The 22930-nt window shown below is 49.0% G+C and overlaps 1 protein-coding gene across 1 annotated transcript in view; it reads left to right on the forward strand.

Annotated features, from left to right (window-relative positions):
- The first annotated feature begins 3938 nt into the window (after positions 1 to 3938).
- The window catches only part of LOC144139618 (uncharacterized), a 36703-nt gene continuing 17711 nt past the window's right edge, over positions 3939 to 22930 (forward strand). Inside the window, exon 1 of the mRNA XM_077671914.1 lies at positions 3939 to 4769. Coding sequence (XP_077528040.1) covers positions 4044 to 4769 — 726 coding nt within the window. The 5' untranslated portion in view covers positions 3939 to 4043. The remainder of the gene's footprint in view (positions 4770 to 22930) is intronic.

The following is a 22930-nucleotide window of genomic DNA, read 5'->3' on the forward strand; positions in this document are numbered from 1 at the left end:
CGCCCTTGCCAGTTTCTGGTTTTGTCTCTCAACTTTTCGGTCTCGTTAGTCCAGTAGTCTCGGCTATCCCTATAATGCTCCAGAGGCACCCCTAGATATTTTGTTGGTGCCGTGGTCCATTGTATGCATTCAAAAACGGCAGGGGTTGAGCACCAGTTTCCGTGCCAAAATCCCTAACATTTATCCCAGTTAATTGCAGTCCCAGATTTTTCACAAAAGGACTTAACCACCTTAACTGCTTCGTTTATGCTCTTTTGATCGCGACAGAAAACCGCTATATCATCTGCGTATGCGAGCAGTTTTACTTCAGTGTTCTGTAATGCAAACCCCCGTATTCGTTCATGCTTGATTATTTTTAAACAGAAAGGCTCGAGATACAGCGCAAAAAGAAGAGGCGATAACGGACAACCTTGCCTGACCGAACAACCAACATTTGTACCTTCACTTAAATTTTTGTTAACATTTATGCTCGCCTTGCATCCGGCATATGCCATCTTTATACCATCCAAGATAACAGACCCAACATTCGTGTATTCTAAGATTCTGAAAAGTATGTCATGGGACACCCGGTCAAAAGCCTTCTCAAGGTCGAGTTGCACCATTGCCACACGACCTGAGAAGGCATCACAGCACTCTAACACACTTCTGGCGACGTGCACATTGGTACTTATCGTGCGATGCTTAATGCCGCAAGTTTGATGCGGTCCTACCAAAAACTGAATTACGTTTTGCAACCGTCTAGCTAAGACTTTCATGTAAATTTTGTAGTCAACGTTGGCTAGACTAATTGGCCTATACGCCTTTACGGACAGCAGTTTTACTGCATCTTCACACTTCGGTATCAAGATGATGTGTGTTTCCTTAAAAGACTGCGGGAGAACATGTAGTTTGTAAGCCTCTACCAATACTTCATATAAAGATACCGCTACCTCCCTTTTGAAAGCCTTGTAAAATTCCGCGCTTAACCCGTCTGGCCCGGGTGACTTACAGGTGTTCAGATCATCTATTGCATTTTCTAATTCCCACACACTAATTGGTGCTTCCATTATTACACAAAGCTCTGGTTCTAATTTGGGCATAAGCGATAAAAATTCATCAGCAAAGCCATCGTTCATTGGAATGTGCCTGTCTAACAGCTCAGTGTAATGCTCGACGAACGCCCGCTCAATCGTTTCTTTTTGGGCCGTAACACCATTTTTGTACCGTATTTCCCTGATTTCGTTTTTCTGCGCGTAACGTTTTTCATCAGACAACGCACGCTTTGTAGGCATTTCACCGAACCACATCTTATCTGCTCGTGCTCGAACGATAGCTCCCCTATAACGCTCAGTATCGATGACTTCTAGTTTATTTTTTGTGTCTCTTATTTTTGCTTGAACTCGCCGGCGTTTGCGCTTTCTTCTAACAATAGAGTCCTTAACTGTTGGCGAAGTTCTTTTTCCTTCTCTCTTTTCTGTTTATTGATAATTGTGCTTCTTTTGACTGCACCTATTTTAACTTGTTCTTTAAAAAGGTCCCACTTGACTCCCCAGCTCGTCTGTGCATCACTGCGCATATTAGTAAACAGTTCACTGACCCTAGCTGTAAAAGATTCATCTTTAAGTACCCGGCTATTTAATTTCCACAACTTCCAATCCCATTTCGTGGTTTTCTGTTTGTTTCCCAGACAGAACGCCACAAGGCAATGATCGCTGTAGGACAAGGCCTCGACCTTACAACTGTCACACAGTGGCACAAGTGCACTTGATATGTACACTCTATCCAGCCTCGCGTGACTGGCACCTTGAAAATGTGTAAACCAGATTGGAGCTCTAGTCGTACAGAGAGCTACGTCATCCAAACAATATTTTGAAGTTATGTCCATTAAGCATTCGGCGCTTTTATCTATAACCCGCTCGTGGGCTGCTCTGTCCTCTGTCATGCACACACAGTTGAAATCCCCAAGCAAGATAACCCTTTCGCACTCAAGGTGCTTACTAATAGTTTGGAAAAAAAGTATCCCGCTCACCCTGTCTGTTCGGTGCATATATACATATAACTCTCCATTCAATATCGCAAAATGAAAAGTCGCAAAACACATAGCGGCCACTCGAATCAGCTACAACGGTCTGTTCAACAATCCCAAGTGATCGCCTGATAAAAAGGGCACACCCAGCCGATGTTCCCACGGCGTGCGAGACACACACATTAAAATTTGCTCTAAAAGGTTGCAACATGCGGTCTGTCATTTCCTGGCTTTCCACTTTAGTTTCTTGCACCGCAATTATATCCAGTTCTCGGTCTGCGAACAGCCTACTAAGCTGGCATTGCTTCCGTCTCGCTGCCAGGCCTCGCACATTAACCGTGGCAACGTTAATTGCAGCTTCTAAACGTACAGCCATTTGGAAAAACTAGACCGCATGCCGCTCACCTCGGACATATGACAAATGCGCGGGTGTGCGTCCGCTGGCGTAGGTCAATGCGGCATGAGGCGTTCGCCCCGTTCTTGGGCACACATAAATCTCGTCACGAGGGGGGCTTTGGCGGCCTCCTCTCTCCGACGTGAATGTTCGTCTTAGGTTCAGGGCGCTTTTTCCTCACTGTGGGCCTAGTCGAGGCAATACCCACCAGGTTCTTCGCGTCAGCGTCCGCAGCACTGTCCTCCCGTGGCCGCTTGGCCGCGAGCTCATTGAATGCACCATCCTTCCCACGAGTGGCGGCGTCCTCGGCGTCCATGGAGGCGTCGCTTGGGTAGCCGTCGTCAATACTTGGCAGCGGGGTATCTTGCGGCTGCACCTCCGGCGCCTGAGCTGCCGCTGTTTCTTCCGTGCCCGTCGTGCCCTCAATAGCACTACCTTCGTCAATGTCCCCTTCTTCTGCTGGCGTGTCCACCGGGATCGGTGTATGCTCCTCATCCAGACCCTTAACGACCTCCTCCGCCTCCGCTTCGTCCATTATGTGCTTCCAATGCTCTTCTGTTGCTCCGGGTCCAGTGGCCGCCGCATACGTTTTCACGCAATTGGCGCCATCATGTCCGAAACGCCGGCAGACTTTGCACTTGGGGACGCGACACTCCCTCCGAATGTGCCCAGTCTGTTGACACCGAAGGCACAGCGGTGGTCTTCCCGGCACGGCGACGAGAGCAAGCTCGGTTCCGATACGCAGCTGGTGCGTGAAATCGTCCCTTGCAACTCCCCCTTTCAGCCGGAGAACAACGATGCGTGTCATGGTGCTGAAATTCGCACACCCTGTCGCACGCCACTTTTCTTTCGTCACTTCAACCACAGTTCCTTACGGCGCGAACGCTTCCTTTATCTGATCGTCGGGAACATTGTGCAGGACCCAGTGAAGCTTGACGCGGACGTCTTGCTGGCACAGGTCAATTACCAGGCACCTGTGGCCCTTGACGGTGATTTATTTCTTCGCGAGCATTTTCTTCTTTCCTTCTTCGCTCGTAAAGGTGACTGCCCAGATATGATTCATCTGGTAGGTGCCGAGGGCAGCAATGTCGGCGAGCACAGCGTCTTGCTCTAACGCGTCTCGAAAGTCTTCAATTCGGTACGGTCGAGCCCTTACGTCTCCGTGCAGAAAAATGGTGTCAAAAACAACAGACCCGGTTGGCAGGGGAGGCAGAACAACAGAGTAATCCTGGGCATCTTCAGCATTCCTGTTTCCGCGGCGAGACTGGGCCGCAAACGCCGCTCCGACGGAGCTCATGATTCCGCGTCCGCACGCTGCGGTGACCGGAAGTGGAATAGACAAGGCTACAGAACGGCGGGGTCGTTTTCGCAGGCGCTCAAAAGAATAGCGCGCGCTCTGACATCACACACGTCGCGTGGGTGCTGTCGTGTCGCGATCGTGTTATCAGCGCAGCGGTTGGCTAGCAGCGCGTGCGCAGCAGCGACGCTTTGTGTATAAATTGGCGCACCCGGCTTGGGTGCGCGTTCTTCAGTTGTGAGGCTGCCAGTGCGCGCCTCGGGAAATAAAGCAACGTTTTCCACGCTTGCCCGGATGCCGGTTACTACAAGTGGCGACGAGGATGGGATCCGCACCGAGCTTCTAAAATGACTGCGCCCGTTGTGCACAGCAAAACCGTCGGCACGTTGCCGGAGTTCCAGCCGGACAGCGGTAATTTCGAGGTGTACTTGGAACGCTTCGAATTGTTCGCTGCCGCCAATGACATCGCTGCAGAGAAGAAACTGCAAGTCTTCTTAACGGCCATAGGGGAAACCGCCTATGTCACGCTCCGGAGCTTACTGCTGCCCAAGACACCGGCCAAGGCATCGTACGTGGAAGCGGTGAGTGTGCTGAAGAAACATTACACTCCAAAACGTTCATTGGCCGCCGAACGCTATCGGTTCAACCAACGTCAACAAGCGCCACATGAAAGCGTGGCAGACTTCATAGTGGAATTGAAGAAGCTGGCTTCGACATGCGAGTTCGGCAATTTCCTGAACGACGCTCTGCGGGATCGGCTGGTGGCGGGATTGCGCACTGAAGCCGTACGCTGCAGGTTACTGGCCCTTCCGGACGAAGAAATCACGTGGGAGCATGCGTTCAAGGTCGCCATCGCCATGGAAGCAGCGAGCCAGGACACGAAAGAGATGCTGCAACCAAACAAGTCGGGAGCATCTTCTGACAGTACGGAAGTGTACTGGCAACGAGGGACGCAGAAATCTCCGCAAAACGGAAAACCAAGCAAAGCGGGACGAAGAAAAACGAGCCCTGCTAAGAAGGAGTCGCAAGGGACTAAAACGAGCTGTCACCGGTGTTCAGGACACCACCCTCCTGTGAGTTGCCCTTTTTTGACTAGTGACTGTTTCAAATGTAAAAAAAAAAGGTCACATTGCGAAAATGTGTAAAACGAAACTTGTGCATAGTGTAGAGCCGCAGGAGGATAGAGATTTGCTTACTTTGTGTCACGTGAACCGTTCCGACACACCCCCATTTAGAGTAAACGTTACGATAAATGGGAAGGTAGTTCCTATGGAAATTGATACGGGTGCGGCCGTGTCGATTATTTCGGAAGTAGAGTGGGCGAGGCACTTTCCTAATGCCAGTTTCACGCAAGAGGATGTGAAATTAATGACGTACAACGGTACGCAACATTGCTGGAGTAGCCGACGTAAAAGTTGAGTATCAAGACAGTGTTTTAAATTGCCTCTGGTGATTGCTAAAGAGACTGAAGGCGCAAGGATGCCTACGCTGTTTGGCCGAAATTGGCTTTCAAAGATAAAACTCAACTGGCGTGAAGTTTTTTCCGTGCAGGCATTGGAAAGGGAAACGCCCCTCACTGAAAAGTACCGTGATGTATTTAATGCTGGTTTTGGTGCTATCAAGGGTTTCAAAGCAAGCATTGTACTTAAAGAGAACGCATGCCCAGTGTTCTGCAAAGCGCGATCAGTGCCATACGCCTTGCGCGAGCGAGTCGAGCAAGATTTCGCTAATCTCGAAAAAGCGGGGGTAGTGTATCGGGTAAGGCCCAGCAAGTGGGCGACGCCTCTTGTGATTGTTACAAAGAAAGACGGAACAGAACTTCGGCACTGTGGGGATTACAAAATCACAGTAAATCCTGCAATTGAAGTCGATCATTACCCCTTGCCGCTGCCCGAGGATATTTTTGCCACACTTGAAGGCGGAACCGTGTTTTCTGTCATTGATCTGTCGAAGGTGTACCTTCAGCTGGAACTGGATGAGCAAGCACAAGAATTGCTCACCATAAACACTCACATGGGCCTTTTTAGGTTCCGTCGCTTGTCTTATGGCGTAGAGTGTGCTCCAGCAATTTTCCAAGCTGTAATGGATCAAATCCTGCAAGGTATGCCTGGCACTGCCTGCTACTTGGATGACATTGTCATAGCCGGAGTAGACTACAAGCAGTGTTACGACAGAGTGGAGGAGAGGCTAAGGCGCCTGAGTGGACATGGTATCAAAGTAAATGCCAAGAAGTGTAGGCTCTTTCAGCAGCGCATAACGTATTTGGGGCATGACATTGACAAAAATGGCTTGCACCCTACGGCCGAAAAGGTCGTGGCCATCAAAGAGGCGCCGAAACCTACTAGCGTGACGCAGCTGAAGGCCTTTTTGGGCTTAGTAAATTTCTATGGAAAGTTCCTGCCAAAATTGGCTACGATTCTAGAACCGCTGCACGACTTGCTCCGCAAGGACAGCAGATGGCATTGGTCGCGTAAGTGCGACGAGGCGTTCGCAACTTGCAAGAAAATGCTGTCCGACAAAAGCGTCTTGCAGCGCTACGATGTAAAAAAGCCACTGCAAATCACGTGTGACGCATCGGAATACGGGCTAGGGGCTGTGTTATCGCACGTTGAAAACGGGAATGAAAAACCCATCGCTTTTGCTTCACGGTCGTTGTCCCCGTCCGAGCGTAACTATGAACAAAGAGAAAAAGAAGCCCTGAGCATAGTTTTCGCGGTGAAGAAATTTCACATGTATCTTTACGGGCGAGATTTCAACGTGTTAACGGACCACCAACCCCTGACAACCCTGCTTGATCTTAAAGGTGTTGTGCCACCAAATTTGTTGCTTGTGCATTCTTTGTTGCAAACGTTTTATAATTCGTTAGAAAGCATGATACATGCTCTCACACGCACATATTCTGAGTGAAAAATTTATTATCGCACGATTCATGTGAACAGGATTCGGTTTCGGTTTCTGGGCGCCGCTTCAAGCAGTGACGTCACATTGTTGCGAGGAGCCTCTGCCACGGCGGCGCTGCGGTACGTTGCGACTTTACTGCGGCGTCTGCTCCCCCACATACGTGCTTCACCACGGAAGTAAACACGCCAACTCGTCACGTCAAGCCGCGACAGCTCCGACGCGGATTCTTTGTCTGCATCCTCGGATGCAGACAAATGAAAACCATGGATTTGCAAACCATACAAATGCTAAAAAAACGCTCAAAAAAAAAAAAAAAAAAAGGTGCCTCCGCCGCGAATCGAACCGGCAACGTTGACCGGACGGGCGGAACGCGCGAGACCACTGAGCCAGCGAACAAAGGCCCATCCTTGGAGTCGTACGTCGGTGTTTACTAGCTAGTTTACAGAATTCCTGGCTTGTAAACTCACATTTTTTAAATAGCGCTTGCGCAGCAAGGTTCCGCGAAGCCCCCACGACAGCTTATCGCCATCAACTCTGCTCTTCTGCGAAAGCGCTCGCAAAAATAAGTGTGCCCGGCTGCGACTGCGATTTTGCACTGAAGGGATAGTGCTTGCCGTACTTTGGTTTTACGTTTTACGTTAAAAACCTTTGCCGATACTGATCTCTTATTACCCAAATTACCCTACGTAACTGTTCTTCTGCACGAAACTGACCTTATATTTTCTACAGGCGAGCCGATCACACACGCATTCCGGGGTAGCGGCGTCGCAGAAGAGCACGGCCGAAGCGTCGAACGCCAAAATACGGATCGCATTAGCGCTAGTGTTGAGTTGCATGGGCTTCATGGAACTTATTGAGTTTATTACCCTCCAGAAACTAACAAAATAGAGCCGCGTTCATTGCGGCACGAATGTTGTCGGGGCGCAGTTTTCGCTTCTCGGTCGATTGACGACGCGTCGTGCGAACAGTCAGGCGACCGGTTTTGTTGGCGTCTTCGGTCGGCGAGTCAGTCACACTACGGCGACTTTCCATCGGCCGACGTGTTTGTGTCGCCGTCGGCGTGGTGTGACAACGCGGTCTGGCAATTCGGCAGTTGGCCGATGTTTTAACGACTCGTCGGCGTCGCGTCGTCGTCGCCGTCGTATCGGTATAGTGTGTCGATACGACCAAGCGACCAAACAAACTGTGGTAACTGGAGTTCACGTTGACGTCGCTCGAGTCGCTAGCGTTGTATGACGTCACAAACTTTGCTGAGCTGGCAATTCACTGACGTCATGGTTAGTGGCGCTAGCGATGGGTCCCGATTTCCAGAAGAGCATTTAGGTAATTTTTAGAAGCGAATTAAAATATATATTAAGCGCTTGCTGTACCCAGCACTTCGTGTTGAGGGTCGTTGCATGCAGAGGAAGCCTACAGCAGGCTTTTTACAGACTTAAAATTTGGTGGCACAACACCTTTAAATGGCAGGGTAGCGCTGTTGCAACTGCAAGAGTACATCGATGGGTCACATTTTTGGCGAACTATCGCTACAAGATAAAGCATAAGCCAGGGTCGGCTATCAGTCATGCGGACGCGTTGTCTCGCTTGCCGCTGCCGGACACGGACGACCACAGTGAAAACATTTTTTATTTTGCGCCACTGAATGAGTTGCCGCTGACAGCGAAAGATATTGAGCGGAGCGCGGAACTGGACAGGACAACCTGTTGAGTGTCGTTCGTGACATGATATGGCACGGCTGGAAAAAAACTGTACCCGAGCAGTTAAAGCCGTTCTGGTTGCGCCGGTTTGAACTCAGTGTAGATAATGGATGCATTGTGTGGCTGAATCGCGTAGTTGTGACCTGACGTTCAGGAGCGGTGGACGAGCACTACTGCGCATGCGCCAACTGGACATCAAAAAACAAAGAAAACGACTTTTTTTTTTGCCGGATGTGACGTCATGGTTTAAAAAAAATGGCAGCTGTTGCGCGGTTATTTCGCTGCGCTCTTCTCGTCGTGATTTTTGCCTGCCGTTGCAGCGGTGCATAGGTGTTTGGCTTACGATTGTGATGAAGGTGCTCTCGAAGAACTTCTGGAGAGCACTTGCGGTGGTGTGCAGCGTGTGATCGGGACGCTGAGTGTGTACGACTGCCTAATTTTCGCGTAGTACGTTGCGACGGTGACGACGGGCGCTCTGCATCAGTTCTGCCGCCTCGATTTACGACAGTGATGAGTGCGTTCCCGTCGAATTCCTGCACTGTGTTTTATTAGAGCGCCGTGTTGAGGCCGCTGGGCGTTTCGCCGCCTACGTGCCGTGGCGAGAGGCAGCAACGCCGGTCAGACGAGGGCACTGGGATGGCGCATGACCACTCCCATCGTAACCAAGCTAGCCACTGCAAACGTAGACCACTTCTACGTAGACCACAGGGCTGTGTTTTTGTCCCAGTACAACGGAGTTAACCTGTGCGAAGATATAATTGTGTGTTCGGAGTCGTGAGGCAGGCAGGTAATGTTCACCATTGCGAAGGTGTAGTAACTCCCAAAATCTGTCTGCTAATCACTTTGTTGGTCTGAATCCTTAAGCCAGCTAATAATAGGACATGCAGCCCGGTGGGAGGTAGGGCTCCGCACAGGACAAATGTTTTTTTTTGTTGTTGTTATCGGCTGTAGGAAGCCTTAATCCACATCCAGGCCTCAAGTAGTGAATGAGAAAATATTAACTAGTTGCACTTAGCCCTGGTGCCAAGCATTTTTTTTTTTCGTGGGCCCTCTCAAGTTACCGTTTTTAAAATTATCCCTTCTAAGGCACGTTCAAGCTGGTATAATGCCATGCATTCAACAGATGCTGGACAGTTCACCCAATATGCCCTTGATGTGTGCTGTCACATGCCGAAGAACAATATTGTACTTCAGTTGGTACTTTTAGGAACAGATCTTATGATGTGCAATGCTTTCAAGTTCATTTCTTCTGTGTTTAGCGTGACTGAGGACTTGCCTGCAGCAATCTTACCGCAAATAAGTGATTGCTTGTCGAACAGCACAAAAGTACCACTACAACTTAAAACTGAAATTAGTCAGGGATGAGGTTTTGCTTGTCAGTTTTCTCTCTCCAGCAGTGATGGCAATGGAAGCTGAGCAGTGGCGTTGCTGGGTAAACTTGCACCCGGGGCCCAGAAAATTTGCCTCCCCCTCACATATACAAAACAATGATTAATAATAAAACTAGTGTTATTGTTATTATTGATATTATTAATGTCTTCTATTGTTAGCATATGAAGGCTGGTTCACACTTGCGACTGGAGCTACCAAAAGCGATTTCTGTCACCTGTCACTCGGCATTGCTCTCGTCGCGCGACAAATTTTGTGTCTTTCATTTAGATACCAATGTAAAAAAAAACTTTTTACAGCTACTGAATGCATGGGCTTCGAAACGTCAATGCAAGCATGCATAATATGCGACATGCGATGCGAAATGAAGCCACAGGATACTTGATGTGTAGTTTTTTATAAAGAACTGGCAATATATTAGAAAAGTAAGCAGCAAGCCGTGTGTTATTTAGGCAATAATAGCTACACGAGCTTGGCTTAGAGAACCCCAGACGGCGACTCTGGTGCAGATCTTTATACACAACACTGACCTTTTCAGTGAATTAGGCATCGATAAAAATCCTAACAGTAAGGAGCGTTATGGTGTGTCACTCGTGAGCACGAAAACACCATTAGCAGCCGAGAAAGGAGTGGCCAGGAGCTACTTGCAGCAGCACAGGGTGTAATGCGCCAAACCAAAGTAGGTTAGGGGAAAAGTGAAGGCTGATATGCGGCAGTGTGAGAGTACCACATCTTACAGCCGATACCAAGCGAATGGATGCCTGCAAGAGCAATGGAGGTGTGAAAGAGTCTCGGGCCTCGTCAGAAAACGACAATTATTATAAGGTGGTCGCCAGAAGCGTTCGGAAAGCTTTGCAGCCCGCTGTGCCGACTAAATCATGCAGATGTCCCGCGGGCCTGGAGGAGGGTGGCCAGAATGATAGGGCTGTTTAAAGGCAACACATGCAAGACAAATAGTCGCTTCATTCGCATCAATTTTCCTGTGTCTAGGAACACACCTTGAACAAATTATGCTTGAAGGACCACAGGCGGAGCCTGGTGAAAGAAGGCTGGGGGAGAAATAGAAGTTGTCCCAGCAAATAAACAACAGCCGGACTTTAAAAAAAGCTATTTCCAAGTATTGTGCAGGACAAGTGGTATAAAATGTGAAGGAAACGGCCGCCCCATAAATTAGGAAAAACCGCCTGCGCCTGCCCGTTTGTCACTAAAGGCAGCCTCTGTGGCAGCATGCGACTGCTGGAAATTTCTCTAAGTGAGAATTTCAGTACGTTTGAAATAGATACATTGTCGGGTCTCTATTTCTATGGTTATGTGATTACTGAGAATGGAAGCAGATAGAAAGGGAACATTTAGCAGGGAAAGAGATGACTGGCCGTACATGAGTCGTCCAAGCGGCCAGTGCACGGCTAGTCGTGTGGATGTTTGTCTGCGACAATGTTGTCGTTTCCTTTCGTACATTGTAAAAAGATTCCACCACACATTTGTAAATAAGTGAATTGACATTGGCGTCTTGGGAAAACGAACACAGTATAAAGTATAAAATGTGAGGTTTTCGGCTTACCAGTAAAGCAGCCACTAGTCAACGGAGGAAATCTGAATCGAAGGAGGTTACGAAGCGATAACGAAAGAACTCTTGAGTAAAATATCAGATTCGTACGGGCCCGAGTGTATCAGCGCCACACGCTGGGTCACAACCGTTCGGTCGCGCCCATCCCGATTTGTTGGTGACGATTTCATTGACGTCGTTGTACAGTCGACTAGCTCAAGACAGATCCTAGATGAAACAACCTTTTCCCAGTAGCTGAGGAAATAATATCGCTCTCTCCAACCAAAAGTAATAACCAAGAACAAGACGTTTGGGACCCATCTCGATTCCCTCTTCCTTCGGGGGGTGACTGGGGTCGCGTTGTAGCGCCAGTCACTCACAAAGTGCCTCGCTGTGGAGCGCGGTGCCTGCATGCACACAAGTGGAGGGTTCGTAGGGAAGGATTTATGTTCTTTGCATCTTTTCCTCCAGTTGGTCACGCTTCTGGAGCGTTTCACCGAAGTCTCTTTTGCGGTCTGATGTTTTGCAGCCGGACGTCGTCGTTGTGCTGCCTGAGTTGTTCCAGTAGATTTTTCCTCCCCAATGCATGCGGAGGGGCACTCAGCTCGAAAATCTTGTATACGACACCGGGCGTCCTGTCCTTTGTCGCACAGTCTTCAAAATTTTTTTTTCTAGTAATGTTCACAAAGCACTCAGCAGAACGCTTTCACTAACACAGAAACTGCCCCTCACTCCCACCTCAATTATCGTGGGGTCTCCCGACCATACTCCGGGATGGGAGCACTCAGCGGATCGAATGCCTAATGATAGAAAGTGGGTGGCGTACCTGGTGTTTAACTTTTTGTTATGCACTTAATTTCGTTGTCCTGTCCTTTTTTTTTTTTCTCACCCTCCACCTAGATGATGAACCTACCAGAGCAAAATATTTAGGTCATCAGCTTCAAATATTTCTTCACCTAGAACTCCTTGGGACGGTCACTCGAAAACCATAATAAAATGGAAAGAAGACGAACACACGGCTATCCGCTTTATTTATGTGCACAATGCAGATACTCATTTATATTGCTCTTAACTTACAGGGGAATGAAGTAAAAAAACGTAGATTTACCTGATTAAAAGTTAGGTAAATAAAATAAATGCCTACATAACTGTTCTATTTCTTGCATAATTTGTTCGACAAGCTACTCGTCCGGTGTTCTTTTAGTTTAATTACACGGGGCCGCATGGGATACGCCCCTTCCATATAATGCCATCTTCGTATAATTGCCATGTGCTGGCTGCGTCGCTGGGCACGATGAAGGAAAGTTAATGACATAAAAAATATGAGCTATCAACACCCGATATCAGATCCTTCGCAATTGCTTAAATTGCGAATTGGTTGGTTAGTGCAAGCACTGAAGGAATCGGGTGCAACCAAGGGGAAATCGCGACAACCCATTTGTCTTGCCTAATGTTGGACACCTGAGCTCCCACCCGTCCTCTTCCACTTGCGGCCCTCCTCCCAACACAGGCTTAATTTGTACAGTTAGCTCTCCTGCACCCACCTTCATTACATGTTTCACACTTACTTTCATTTCGTTTTAATTATCAGTCCCCGCTTCCTCAAGATTCAATCTTCCCCATATTTTTTTTCCAGGTCATTTTCACCTTGGTTTCCTTATGAAAATATGACAACCGGACCTGGGTACACGGTCTCCGATGCGTCACTGCGAAGACTCCAGAAAATGCTAAACATTCACCATGACCCGTACACAACATCTCATGTGCGTAAAAAAAGTCACATAAATAACCGCCGAGGACACATGACCAAAGTCTCGTAGGCTTGGATGCCTCCCCCTTCACTCCTCCCCCCTACTGATCTCGTCCGTCGCCCCAACAGTGGTCCTGGACGTGATGAAGGGGCTTTGTTAGGCTCCTGTTGTCCCATTGGAAAGCAAGCTCGCTCGCTACACCCCTCCGAGCGTCGCAGTCGTATACCGATGCACCCCCTCTCCAGGAATCGTTCCTTGTTCGCCTCCGCTCACCCTGCAGCCAATTAACTCCTCAAGCCGCACCCATCCTCGACTACCGCGACATTCCTGGATGCCAAAATTCTCCTCGCTTTCTTCCATTGTACCAGGAAATAAATTTGAATAGACTGGTGGGGACGTAAATTGAACAGGCCAAAGCTGTGGTCTCGTTACAGTTGTCTTCCAGTTTTCGACGTCAGCATTACACATTGTAGGGGCACAAGTGGCACCCCCCCCCTTTACCGAGGGGCTGGTACCCGGAGCCCAGGGACCCCCGGCCCCCCCTTAGCGACGCCACTGCAGCTGAGTGTTTTTTGTCACTACAAACGACAACTTACCTTTTGTATATATATTTAGAGGTGTGTGATTATCAACTTTGCGTCTGTGAATTGAACACAAGTTAAACTTGGCTGTGAATTCAATAAAATATTCTGGAATACGAATAGTAAAAGCTGGCTGCGAATTGAATTGTTTCAAACCACACTATCTTTGTTTTGGTGTTTGTAGAGTGTATAAAACATAACTACACCAAAAAAGACAGCTTAGGCAGTCGGAACTAGACACATCTCTGTTCAGGTACTTGCGCTTGACATACAAAAAATTTTATGTAACAGAGAAAATAAAACATAGACATGCAAACCAGTGCAACAAGAATTTTGCATATATTGAGATAAAGAAATATGGGTTCCTCAAAATACTGTGAACGCAGTAAGCATATTAGGCATATTTAATATGATAGGCAGCAGTCCCCCCCACTCTCCTCAATGATTGAAAGGAGGTTGGGCATGCTAGTTGCCGGTGGGACCTCACCAACAAGCCAGCAATAACGTTTTATTTCCCACTTCTGCTATTATATTTATAGGAAAGCTATTTTAGATTATAAATTTTGCTTTCGTAGTGTTGCACTTGACCTAACATACACCACAGTTAGTGAACACTTGCTTGGTGCAAGGCTTCTGCATTAGGCTTTTGGCACGGCTTCGGTGTCATGCAGAAAAACCAACCCGCATGTAGTGAAGCTTGAAAGTTTGCACGTCTTCAGATAGACCAAACCTTCGTTCCTCTACAATTTGTAAATTTCAAATATTTGAAACAGAGCTGCAAATCGAATATCAAAAAGTACTCGCACAGTATTCTAAGTTGCGAATGTTCACACACCTTCAAATATACTGCCTGGTCACTTCAGTATAAGTGTATAATTTACACAAATAATTTCATGAACGAGAGTTAAAAATGCAGTAAGGTGTTTCATGCAAGTTTGACGCATTTATTTGAAATCACTGATAAGCATTGGGTGCAGTTGATTGGATGCTTAACCGCTCTGTCTTCCCTTTACTATCTCCCACATACCCTCAAACTCAAAGGGCATGGCTTCATTTCTCCTACTCCCTTCTTTAAACACTGCTATGCTTTCCTTTCTTCCTCCACCGGATTCTACCTCCCTAGAAGAATACGCCTTTGCCCTTGCAATAGAGCATGCTACTCTTAATGTTCCTACCACCACGCCAGTATATATCTTCTCCGACTGTCAGTCAGCCCTTTGTAATTTTGCTAACCATGAGACCCACCCACACACCACTGATTTCGTCACTTCGATACTTGCATCGAATCCTCGGCCACGCTTCACACTGGTTTGGGTTCCTGGCCACGCTGGCATGTGCGGAAACGCCTTAGCAGACGCGCTCACCCGAGTACCTTTCCCGGGTCCGCCCATGTCCTGGCGAACCTTGTACCACCCGCCGACGGTTCGTACTCAACACCGCGCTTCCCGCCATTACCAATTACACGCCCAATGCCTATCACGCACCCTGTACCCACCCCCCAGTTCCTGTCTAACTCGTGAGGCTGCGTGCCTCATTCGACAGGCTCAAACCGCTTCACTCCCCTCCCATCACATTCTTCACCGCATCTATCGGCGCCCTGGCCATCCTTCCTGCCCCAGGTGTTCTTCCTACCCATCCATCCCTCATTCTAATTGGGACTTCACCCCACCATCTCTTACCCAATCCCCCACTTTCATCACTTTCTGGGAGCTCTGGCTGTCTCCCCCGGCGACAGTGAACATCCAGGCTGCCCAGGAAGCTCTCTACAAACACGTGCACCGGATCCGCACGGACATTCTGGAGTACTACGTGGATCCGGTGAATTGAACTTTCAAATTAGGACCAGGCATTCAGGAGTACTACACGGATCCGGTAAATTGAACTTTCAAATTAGGACCTGGACTTAGAAATAAGTGTTTGTTCTCTCTCTCTCTCCTTCCTTCCTTTACAGGGTAGGCATTCATAGGGGCACGTGTTGGGTAATATGTTGTGTAGTAGTATGTGTGGGTTTGTAGGCATCTGTAAAACGGCTTTGGACTTAGAGGTTGGTTAGGGAATCTGGCAGGTCTTTTCTGCTTTCTACGAATCCGTGGCTAGTAAATCTGAGGGCACCAGTGCGTGCCGGCTCATTCCCTTGTAGAAAGGCGTGATGTCCAGATGAGGTAGATGATCTATATATATATATATCTTTTGTATGCGTCGTAGTGTACTTGAGGTGTGATGCATCCTTCTTGATTAAGGGACATGCTTACTGGGAAGCACGGTGGAATCTGTCATGACTGTGCTTGCAACTGTTTTTTGCAAAGTTGTGGAAGTGGTAGTGGTGAGTGTGGCGGGCATCAATGGTTTCTTATGAGTGATTAATGGCAGACGTCCCAGGATTTTGTGCTTAAATATGCATCAAAACAGTGAACTGAATGAAGGTGGCTATGCAGGCTAGTTGAGACTTCATCTTGGAAATTTTGGTCAAATGTCAGGCATGACACAAGGAAAGGATAGAGACAGGAATGAGCTTCATCAACGAAGCTTCATTTCCCTCTGAGAGTGATTACGAAGTAAACAAAACCCTCATGTGACACTGCTTTAACACCACATGTATAAAAAGCAATTACAGCTGCTGCACACTTCACACTAATTATTCAGTATTCTATAGTGCATCTGTCTCCCACTTTTATCACATAGGCCTGAAAGATTTCTCGTTCCTGTTTTGTGCCATACAACTTCAGCACTCTCGTCGTATCAAATTCTGGCATGCAGCCGCCTGGCGTGCATTGAGTCTTGGAGTGGAGCACCAAATCGGTTTCAGTTCCAGTCGTCAGCAATGCGGCATGCTCCCACCACCGCCTGTTAGGGCCTTGTCTGCCCTATGTACCATCAAGATACATTGAAATAGGAAGAACAAACTACGTGACTTTCAGTATATGCTGTGCATCATGGTGACAGGCTGTGTAGCCACAGGAGGAACAAAGTTACAAGAATTCGTGTCCAACAGTGTTATGGAAATAGCATTTGAGAATGTTAATTTGGCCCACTGCCGCATGTCGTGCGGGGTCCCGCTACGGTTATCAAACTTTGTCACTGTGTACGCTCAAGCAGAACACGACGAAGGCTGATCGCAGAAGCACAAACGGGCACCAAATATGGTGGTGGGCGAAATAAATATTTTCACAGACCGAACAGTGCCCTCTCGACACCCACGTGCAAGTTGGTCGAACTGGAAGTACATAATACCTTAGATAAACTGCACGAAGCTTGCCATCACTCCCAAACCTCCCGCCTCAACCACCTACCAGACGAGACACCCTTGAACTCCTCGTATATCCAGCGCCCCAAGAACAGCTACAAAGTGTGCCCGTCCACATCCGTCAACACATTTGTACAGCTCCCATACCGCGATATACGCATCAATACACTCGTCAGGAAAGCAACCCTCTGGAGACCAACGAAACTAACGCGGATAATTACAAACTTTTCATTTCTGCGCGCCAAGAGTCCTCTGCGATGATTTAACAAGAATATGCAGCAGGACCATGACCTCCTGAATATAATGTCAAGAGCTTATGACAGCACGCAGCGATTACAAGACACGGGGTTCGACGAACCAAAGCGACGCGCAGGAATCACCTTTGTACCCTGTAGGTCGCAATAGTCTTGCTATTTCTTAGTCAACGACCGTGTGGTGAGCGACAAGACTTTCGTGCGAACGATCGTTCGTGGCTGGCCGGTCGCAATAGTCTTGTCTTGATATTTCTTAGTCAATGACCGTGTGGTGAGCGACAAGAGTTTCGTGCGAACGATCGTTCGCGGCTGGCCATGATAGCACCGCCGTTTGATGTTGAAGGCATACGCGCACTCGCACGTCGGAGACGAAACGCCCAGCGGCCTCAACACGGTGCTCTAATGAAGTGCAGCGCAGAAGCTTGTCGCGAGCGCACTCATCACTCTCGCAAATCGAGGCGGCACAACTGATGCAGAACGCCGGTGTTCACCGTCGTAACGCACTACGCGCAAATAAGGCGGCCGCACACACTCAGCGTCTCAATCACACGCTGCACACCACCGTGAGTGCTCTCCAGAAGTTCTTCGAGAGCGCCCTTATCACAATTGCAAGCCGAACACCTATGCACCGCTGCAACGGCAGACAAAAATCACGCCGAGAAGATCGCAGCGAGATAACCGTACAACAGCTGCCATTTTTTTTTTAATTATGACGTCACATCCGGCAAAAAGAAGTCGCTTTTTTTGTTTTTTTATGTCTAGTTGGCGCATGCGCAGTAGGGCTCGTCCACCGTTCCTGAACGTCAGGTGTAGTTGTGCCGCAGTCCTTGCACAGTGTTGTCTTGGGGTTGCTGCACGCACAGCACTTAGGGATAACCAAAATGAAAGTGGTAGCAAGGTCAATGCTATGGTGGCCAGGCATGGATAGCGCCCTGGAAGAAACTGTGCGGAAGTGCAAAATTTGTCAATCTGTCCTTCCTGACGCTCAACCTGTATCTTTGACACCATGGCAAGTGTGCCAAAACCCATGGGAAAGAGTACATCTTGATTTTGCAGAAGAAAAAGGAAAAATGTTTCTGCTAGCCATAGACTCCTACTCCAAATGGTTGGAAATTAAACCTATGGGTGTAACAACTGCCGCGAAGACGATTGAAGTTGTGCGATCTTGGTTTGCTGCGCATGGACTTCCTTCGGAAGTGGTAACTGACAATGGTCCGCAGTTTCGTGCACAAGAGTTCGAAGACTTTCTTTCATCGAATGGTGTTAGGCACACACTGACACCCCCCTATCATCCGCAGTCTAACGGAGCTGCGGAGCGCGCGGTGCAATCCACCAAGAAAGCACTACTCAAACAGAATCTACAAGATTCTGAAAAAGGCACTACGAGGTCTCTTCAACACAGACTAGACAACTTTTTGTTTTCTTACCGCACAACTCCTCACACTTTTACGGGAAGGACACCAGCGGAATTATTCCTGCGAAGGAAACTGCGGACCAGGTTGTCGTTACTACGGCCAGACACTCGAAATGAAATGGTTGTGAGGAGGGAGAAAATGAAAACTCTGGCTGACAAGCGAAGAGGTCGGCCCCGAGTGTTTGCTGTGGGTGACAGTGTGTTGGTGCGTTCTGTGCGCGGTGATGTGGTGGAATGGTGGCTTGGCAGAGTGACGCGTGTCAAGTCTCCGTCAACCTATTTGGTGTGCGTCGGAAACAAAGTGAGGTTCGTGCACGCTGACCATCTGCGACCATCCTGCGTTGAATCGACCAATCACCCAGACAAGCAATGAAGAAGCGGTCCCTTTGCGGAGGAGAAACAGGGAACGACGACCACCGGACCTTTTGACCTACGATAGTTTTTAGAATTGTGCAGGGAGGGAGTGTCGTGTCGCGATCGTGTTATCAGCGCAGCGGTTGGCCAGCAGCGCGTGCGCAGCAGCGACGCTTTGTTTATAAATTGGCGCACCCGGCTTGGGTGCGCGTTCTTCAGTTGTGAGGCTGCCAGTGCGCGCCTCGGGAAATAAAGCAACGTTTTCCACGCTTGCCCGGATGCCGGTTACTACAAGTGCTCAGTCTACAACGAAGCGTTTGGAAACACGTGACCGGGACCAAGTCACCCACTAGATAGCGTCGCCGGTGGCCACCTTCGCCCGTTTAGGGTGTCGAAATCCTGCCGCTTCACCGCCTCACATTCTTGGTGGACGGCCCAGACCTGATCGTCTATGCTGGGGCTGCACAGGGCAGCAGACAGCCGCGAAGAGAAGGTTTCGAGTTAGCATCGTGCGGATCTTTGGTGCAGTCTCAGAGCATGTGGACTGAGGTGACAACCTCGAGGCGTTGCTAGGCACGGTGCACTTCCGGCTTGAAACATTGTACTAATCTGTCGAAGAAGAAACAGAATAACAGAAGATTGACAAGACGTAAGCAATCTTTTGGCAATGCATGCGCAATGCTATTTCAACTCACGCGGAGCCATTGGGGCGCATACTAAGCTACATAAAAATTAATATAAACAAGCGCGGTATATTTAGCATTTATAAAAGAATACAATTTTACGCGTTTTGAAAGAAAAATAACAAGGACAGTACCACTTCCCCTCGAACTTGGAGTAACTGGAGGGGACACATAAGAACGTATTAAGCGCCATTTTTAAAGGACTTTGCGGATCTGAGGATGCAACTTCATTGGGACCTTTCCGAAGAATGTTAGCAAAGCTGGTACTGCTATTACAAAATTTTATTTTAGTTGGCTTTGCCTCCCATTTCCCCTAAAATGATGCAACTTCCTTCTTCCATTCGGCATCGTCGTTAGCTGCGGTAGAGTCATGAACCACTTCCCAGGAACACGGCCTGAGCTGCTATTCCCTCTTTCCACAGCCAATCTGTTTGTTCCTATGAGTAGTAGAGAAGGAAAGCCTTGTACGACAGCGGCAGCCAGCGTGCGGTGCACAAGTGCCACGGACGCCGAGGAGATCGCCATCGCCCTGGCGATCTCCGAGGCTGAGTGTCGCACCGTGCTCAGCGACTCACGAACCACCGTGCGCAACTTCGCCAAGGGTCGAGTGTGCGCTCAGGCGGCAGCCATCATCGGAAAGACCAAGCTTCAAGACAGGGAAGTCCGCATCAAGTGGTTCCCGGCGCACATGGGCGAGTGCACAACTACGTCCAACCACAACGAGTCGGCTCACCCTGAGGCGCGTGCACTTAACTTACCTTCCGCTCGCCTGAGACCGACCGTCCGTGGTGGTTCGAGAGCAAAGACCGCCTAGCAGGCTACACCGAAATCACCAAGACTTACCGCCTAGCTCGACGGGTAATGCCACTCCCCCACCAAGGACTGAGCCAGGAGGAGGCCGTGTTGCATGGAGGAAAGAAAGGTTTAGGAGGGAGCATCACGTGACAATCGTGAAGCCTTGTCATAAAAACTAAAAAGGAAAACTGATGGGAGATGCCCCCCTCATGTGACAGGCAAGCGGTAGTTCTTTGTGCTTCATGCGCCCGCCCGCCCGCCCGCGCTGCGTGCGTCGTTCCGTTCGGTTGCCGGGCCGTCCGGGTATTCGGGTTTCGGTGACGAGTCCCCGTCCGGGCGTTGCACGCAGCGCTGCCTGCAACCCGAAACGCGCCGCGGGCTGATCGTGCAGGCACAGTGGTCGGACGGGAGAGACAGAAAACATCTTTACTTATTGAGCTTTGGGATACGTCGAATCACGCAGCAGTCAAAATGTTGTGTTCCGCCGCCGTGCAAAAGTGTAGATGACAGAGTACGACATCCGTGCCTTACATTTTATTTCCCAAAACACACCTCACTTTCTTGGTTCTGGTCATTTTATGTTTTCACCTCCCAGGCGTAATTCAGCAGTCAGCACAGATTTCGCAGTACTCGGACAACCAGCCCTCGTTCTGCCTCTGACGCGAGGCGGAAAATGATCTTTTCTTCCCGCGCCTGTACCCAACATCAGTGGTTCTGCACCTTTTGTTTTCAAATGCACTGAAGGAGACAGCAACGCAACACAGACGTCGTCACGACAATTGTGGCGCGTACAACGTGTCACTATGCCAGAGCACCGATAAGGCGAACGTATGCAAATGCGCACGCGAGCGAAACCAAAGCTTTTTGCACCACCTCTCAGCTGATGGGACACTCGTTACAGTTCTATGATGTAAAAGGAAGGTGGCGCGATAACTCCCAGCAGAATTCCAAATGCAATCGTCAAAGCGCACATGGCAAACAACACGCACACGCAGGCCGCTTCGTGCTAGTGAATGTTTACAGCGGCGTGTTCGAGCAAAGCCGGTCATGGTTACAGCGGTAAGCGTCAAAGTAGGCTCGGAGCTCGTGCAAATGCTTCCTGAGCATGGGATCTACGTCTCCTGTCGCTTTGAACAGCGACAGTACTTCCACGATACGAGGGTGGGAGCGCAACGCTGGCGAAAATTCTCGTACTGTTCCTTCGGCAACGCCACTCGCCTCCACCTACACCGGCAGCCAGCCGGAGCCACTAAATGCTACCGCGGGCCTGAGAGTGGGGCATCTTCCATAATGCATTGCGCGGGAGGAGCCCGAGGAGATGAGAATGCGGCGTCAGAGGAGGTTGGCTTGCCAAAGCTGGGCCGCCTGACGTCATGCTCCCTCCTAACGTTTTCTTCGTCCATGCCGTGTTGCTACGGCAGCTCCAAACCGGATCCATCCTCGCGCTGTCAACGCTGCACGTGTTACACCCAGGACTTTATTTGAGCGGTCCGTAAAAGTGTGTAAAGTGGGTCTGGCAGAGCAGCGGCACATCTTCTGGGACTGTGTCGGGTTTCCAGACGAAGCGAAATCAAAGAATTATCCGCCGGAACTCCAAAAAGCAGTGCGCAGTAACGAAAAGGACGTTCAACTTTGGGCTGTCCAGCAGGCCCGGGGTGCGCTCGAAAAACACAGACCAGGCGACCCGGCAACGGGATGCGTTGGCGCTGTGCAGAGTAACAGCAAATCCTAGGTTGACGCCAGGCCCGCGTCGCGGCGAGTAAAAACCGTCGTTTTGCAGGCACCTAGCCTAACCTTCGAGGTACCGTATTTGCAAGGCCACTTGTTTTAAGGGAGGGGACATCTGAAGATATGATCGTGTGAGCAATTTCAGTGCTTACGAATCGTGCTCCTTTCTACATGCGCTCTTTGGTCTGTTTTGTCTGGTGTGTACGTCGTTCGTTTTAGTGGTGTATCCAAAACGGCGTGGTGCGATAGATGAAATATTTATAATATGTAGGTTGCCAAATGCTGCTACCCAAAGTCTTACTCTGGACGGCGTCAGTGAACAAATGTTCGCCTGTTGTTGGGAAGCTGTTTTCAACAAACCGCATTGCGAATTGTAATCGGAATGTGCAAGAAGGCAGGAGGTGCAACGAAAAGATCTGAGGAGAATAGACCAACGCAGCTGGTTGGAAATAGGCATAAATGTATGTCGAAGGATCTGTACAGTGTTACTAAAGAAACACCGGTCCAAACAAATCGATTTCTTAAAACGCGCTTTACGCCCAGCCTTTAGTAACTTTCAATCGAAAAAGCTTTAGCGATGATATCTGGAAGGTTGCGCTACGCTACGCATTAGAAAAAGTCCCTAAAACGTAAGAGGCCATTATTATTATTTTCGAAGTTATTCCAGCAGATATGGCCATGCTTTGTATCCTAAAAAATTCAAGCGGGCCAATCGCTGTCGAGTGCGTGAAGGCGCCTGTTAGTGCAATTAGTTAGAGGCATGATTGCACTCTCGTATGGGCGTTGCGCTAAGTGGTGGCATGTTGTGTTCACGCGACATCGAGGGATCAGACAAGTGCCCATCGGCGGAATCTTCAGTGCAAATGTTTGAAATTGTGTTCGGTTCATAAATGTAGA

Source organism: Haemaphysalis longicornis, unplaced genomic scaffold (assembly GCF_048455015.1).
Source record: "Haemaphysalis longicornis isolate Haplotype H1 unplaced genomic scaffold, Haemaphysalis longicornis Haplotype H1 scaffold_5, whole genome shotgun sequence".
NCBI classification, from domain to species: Eukaryota; Metazoa; Arthropoda; class Arachnida; order Ixodida; family Ixodidae; genus Haemaphysalis; species Haemaphysalis longicornis.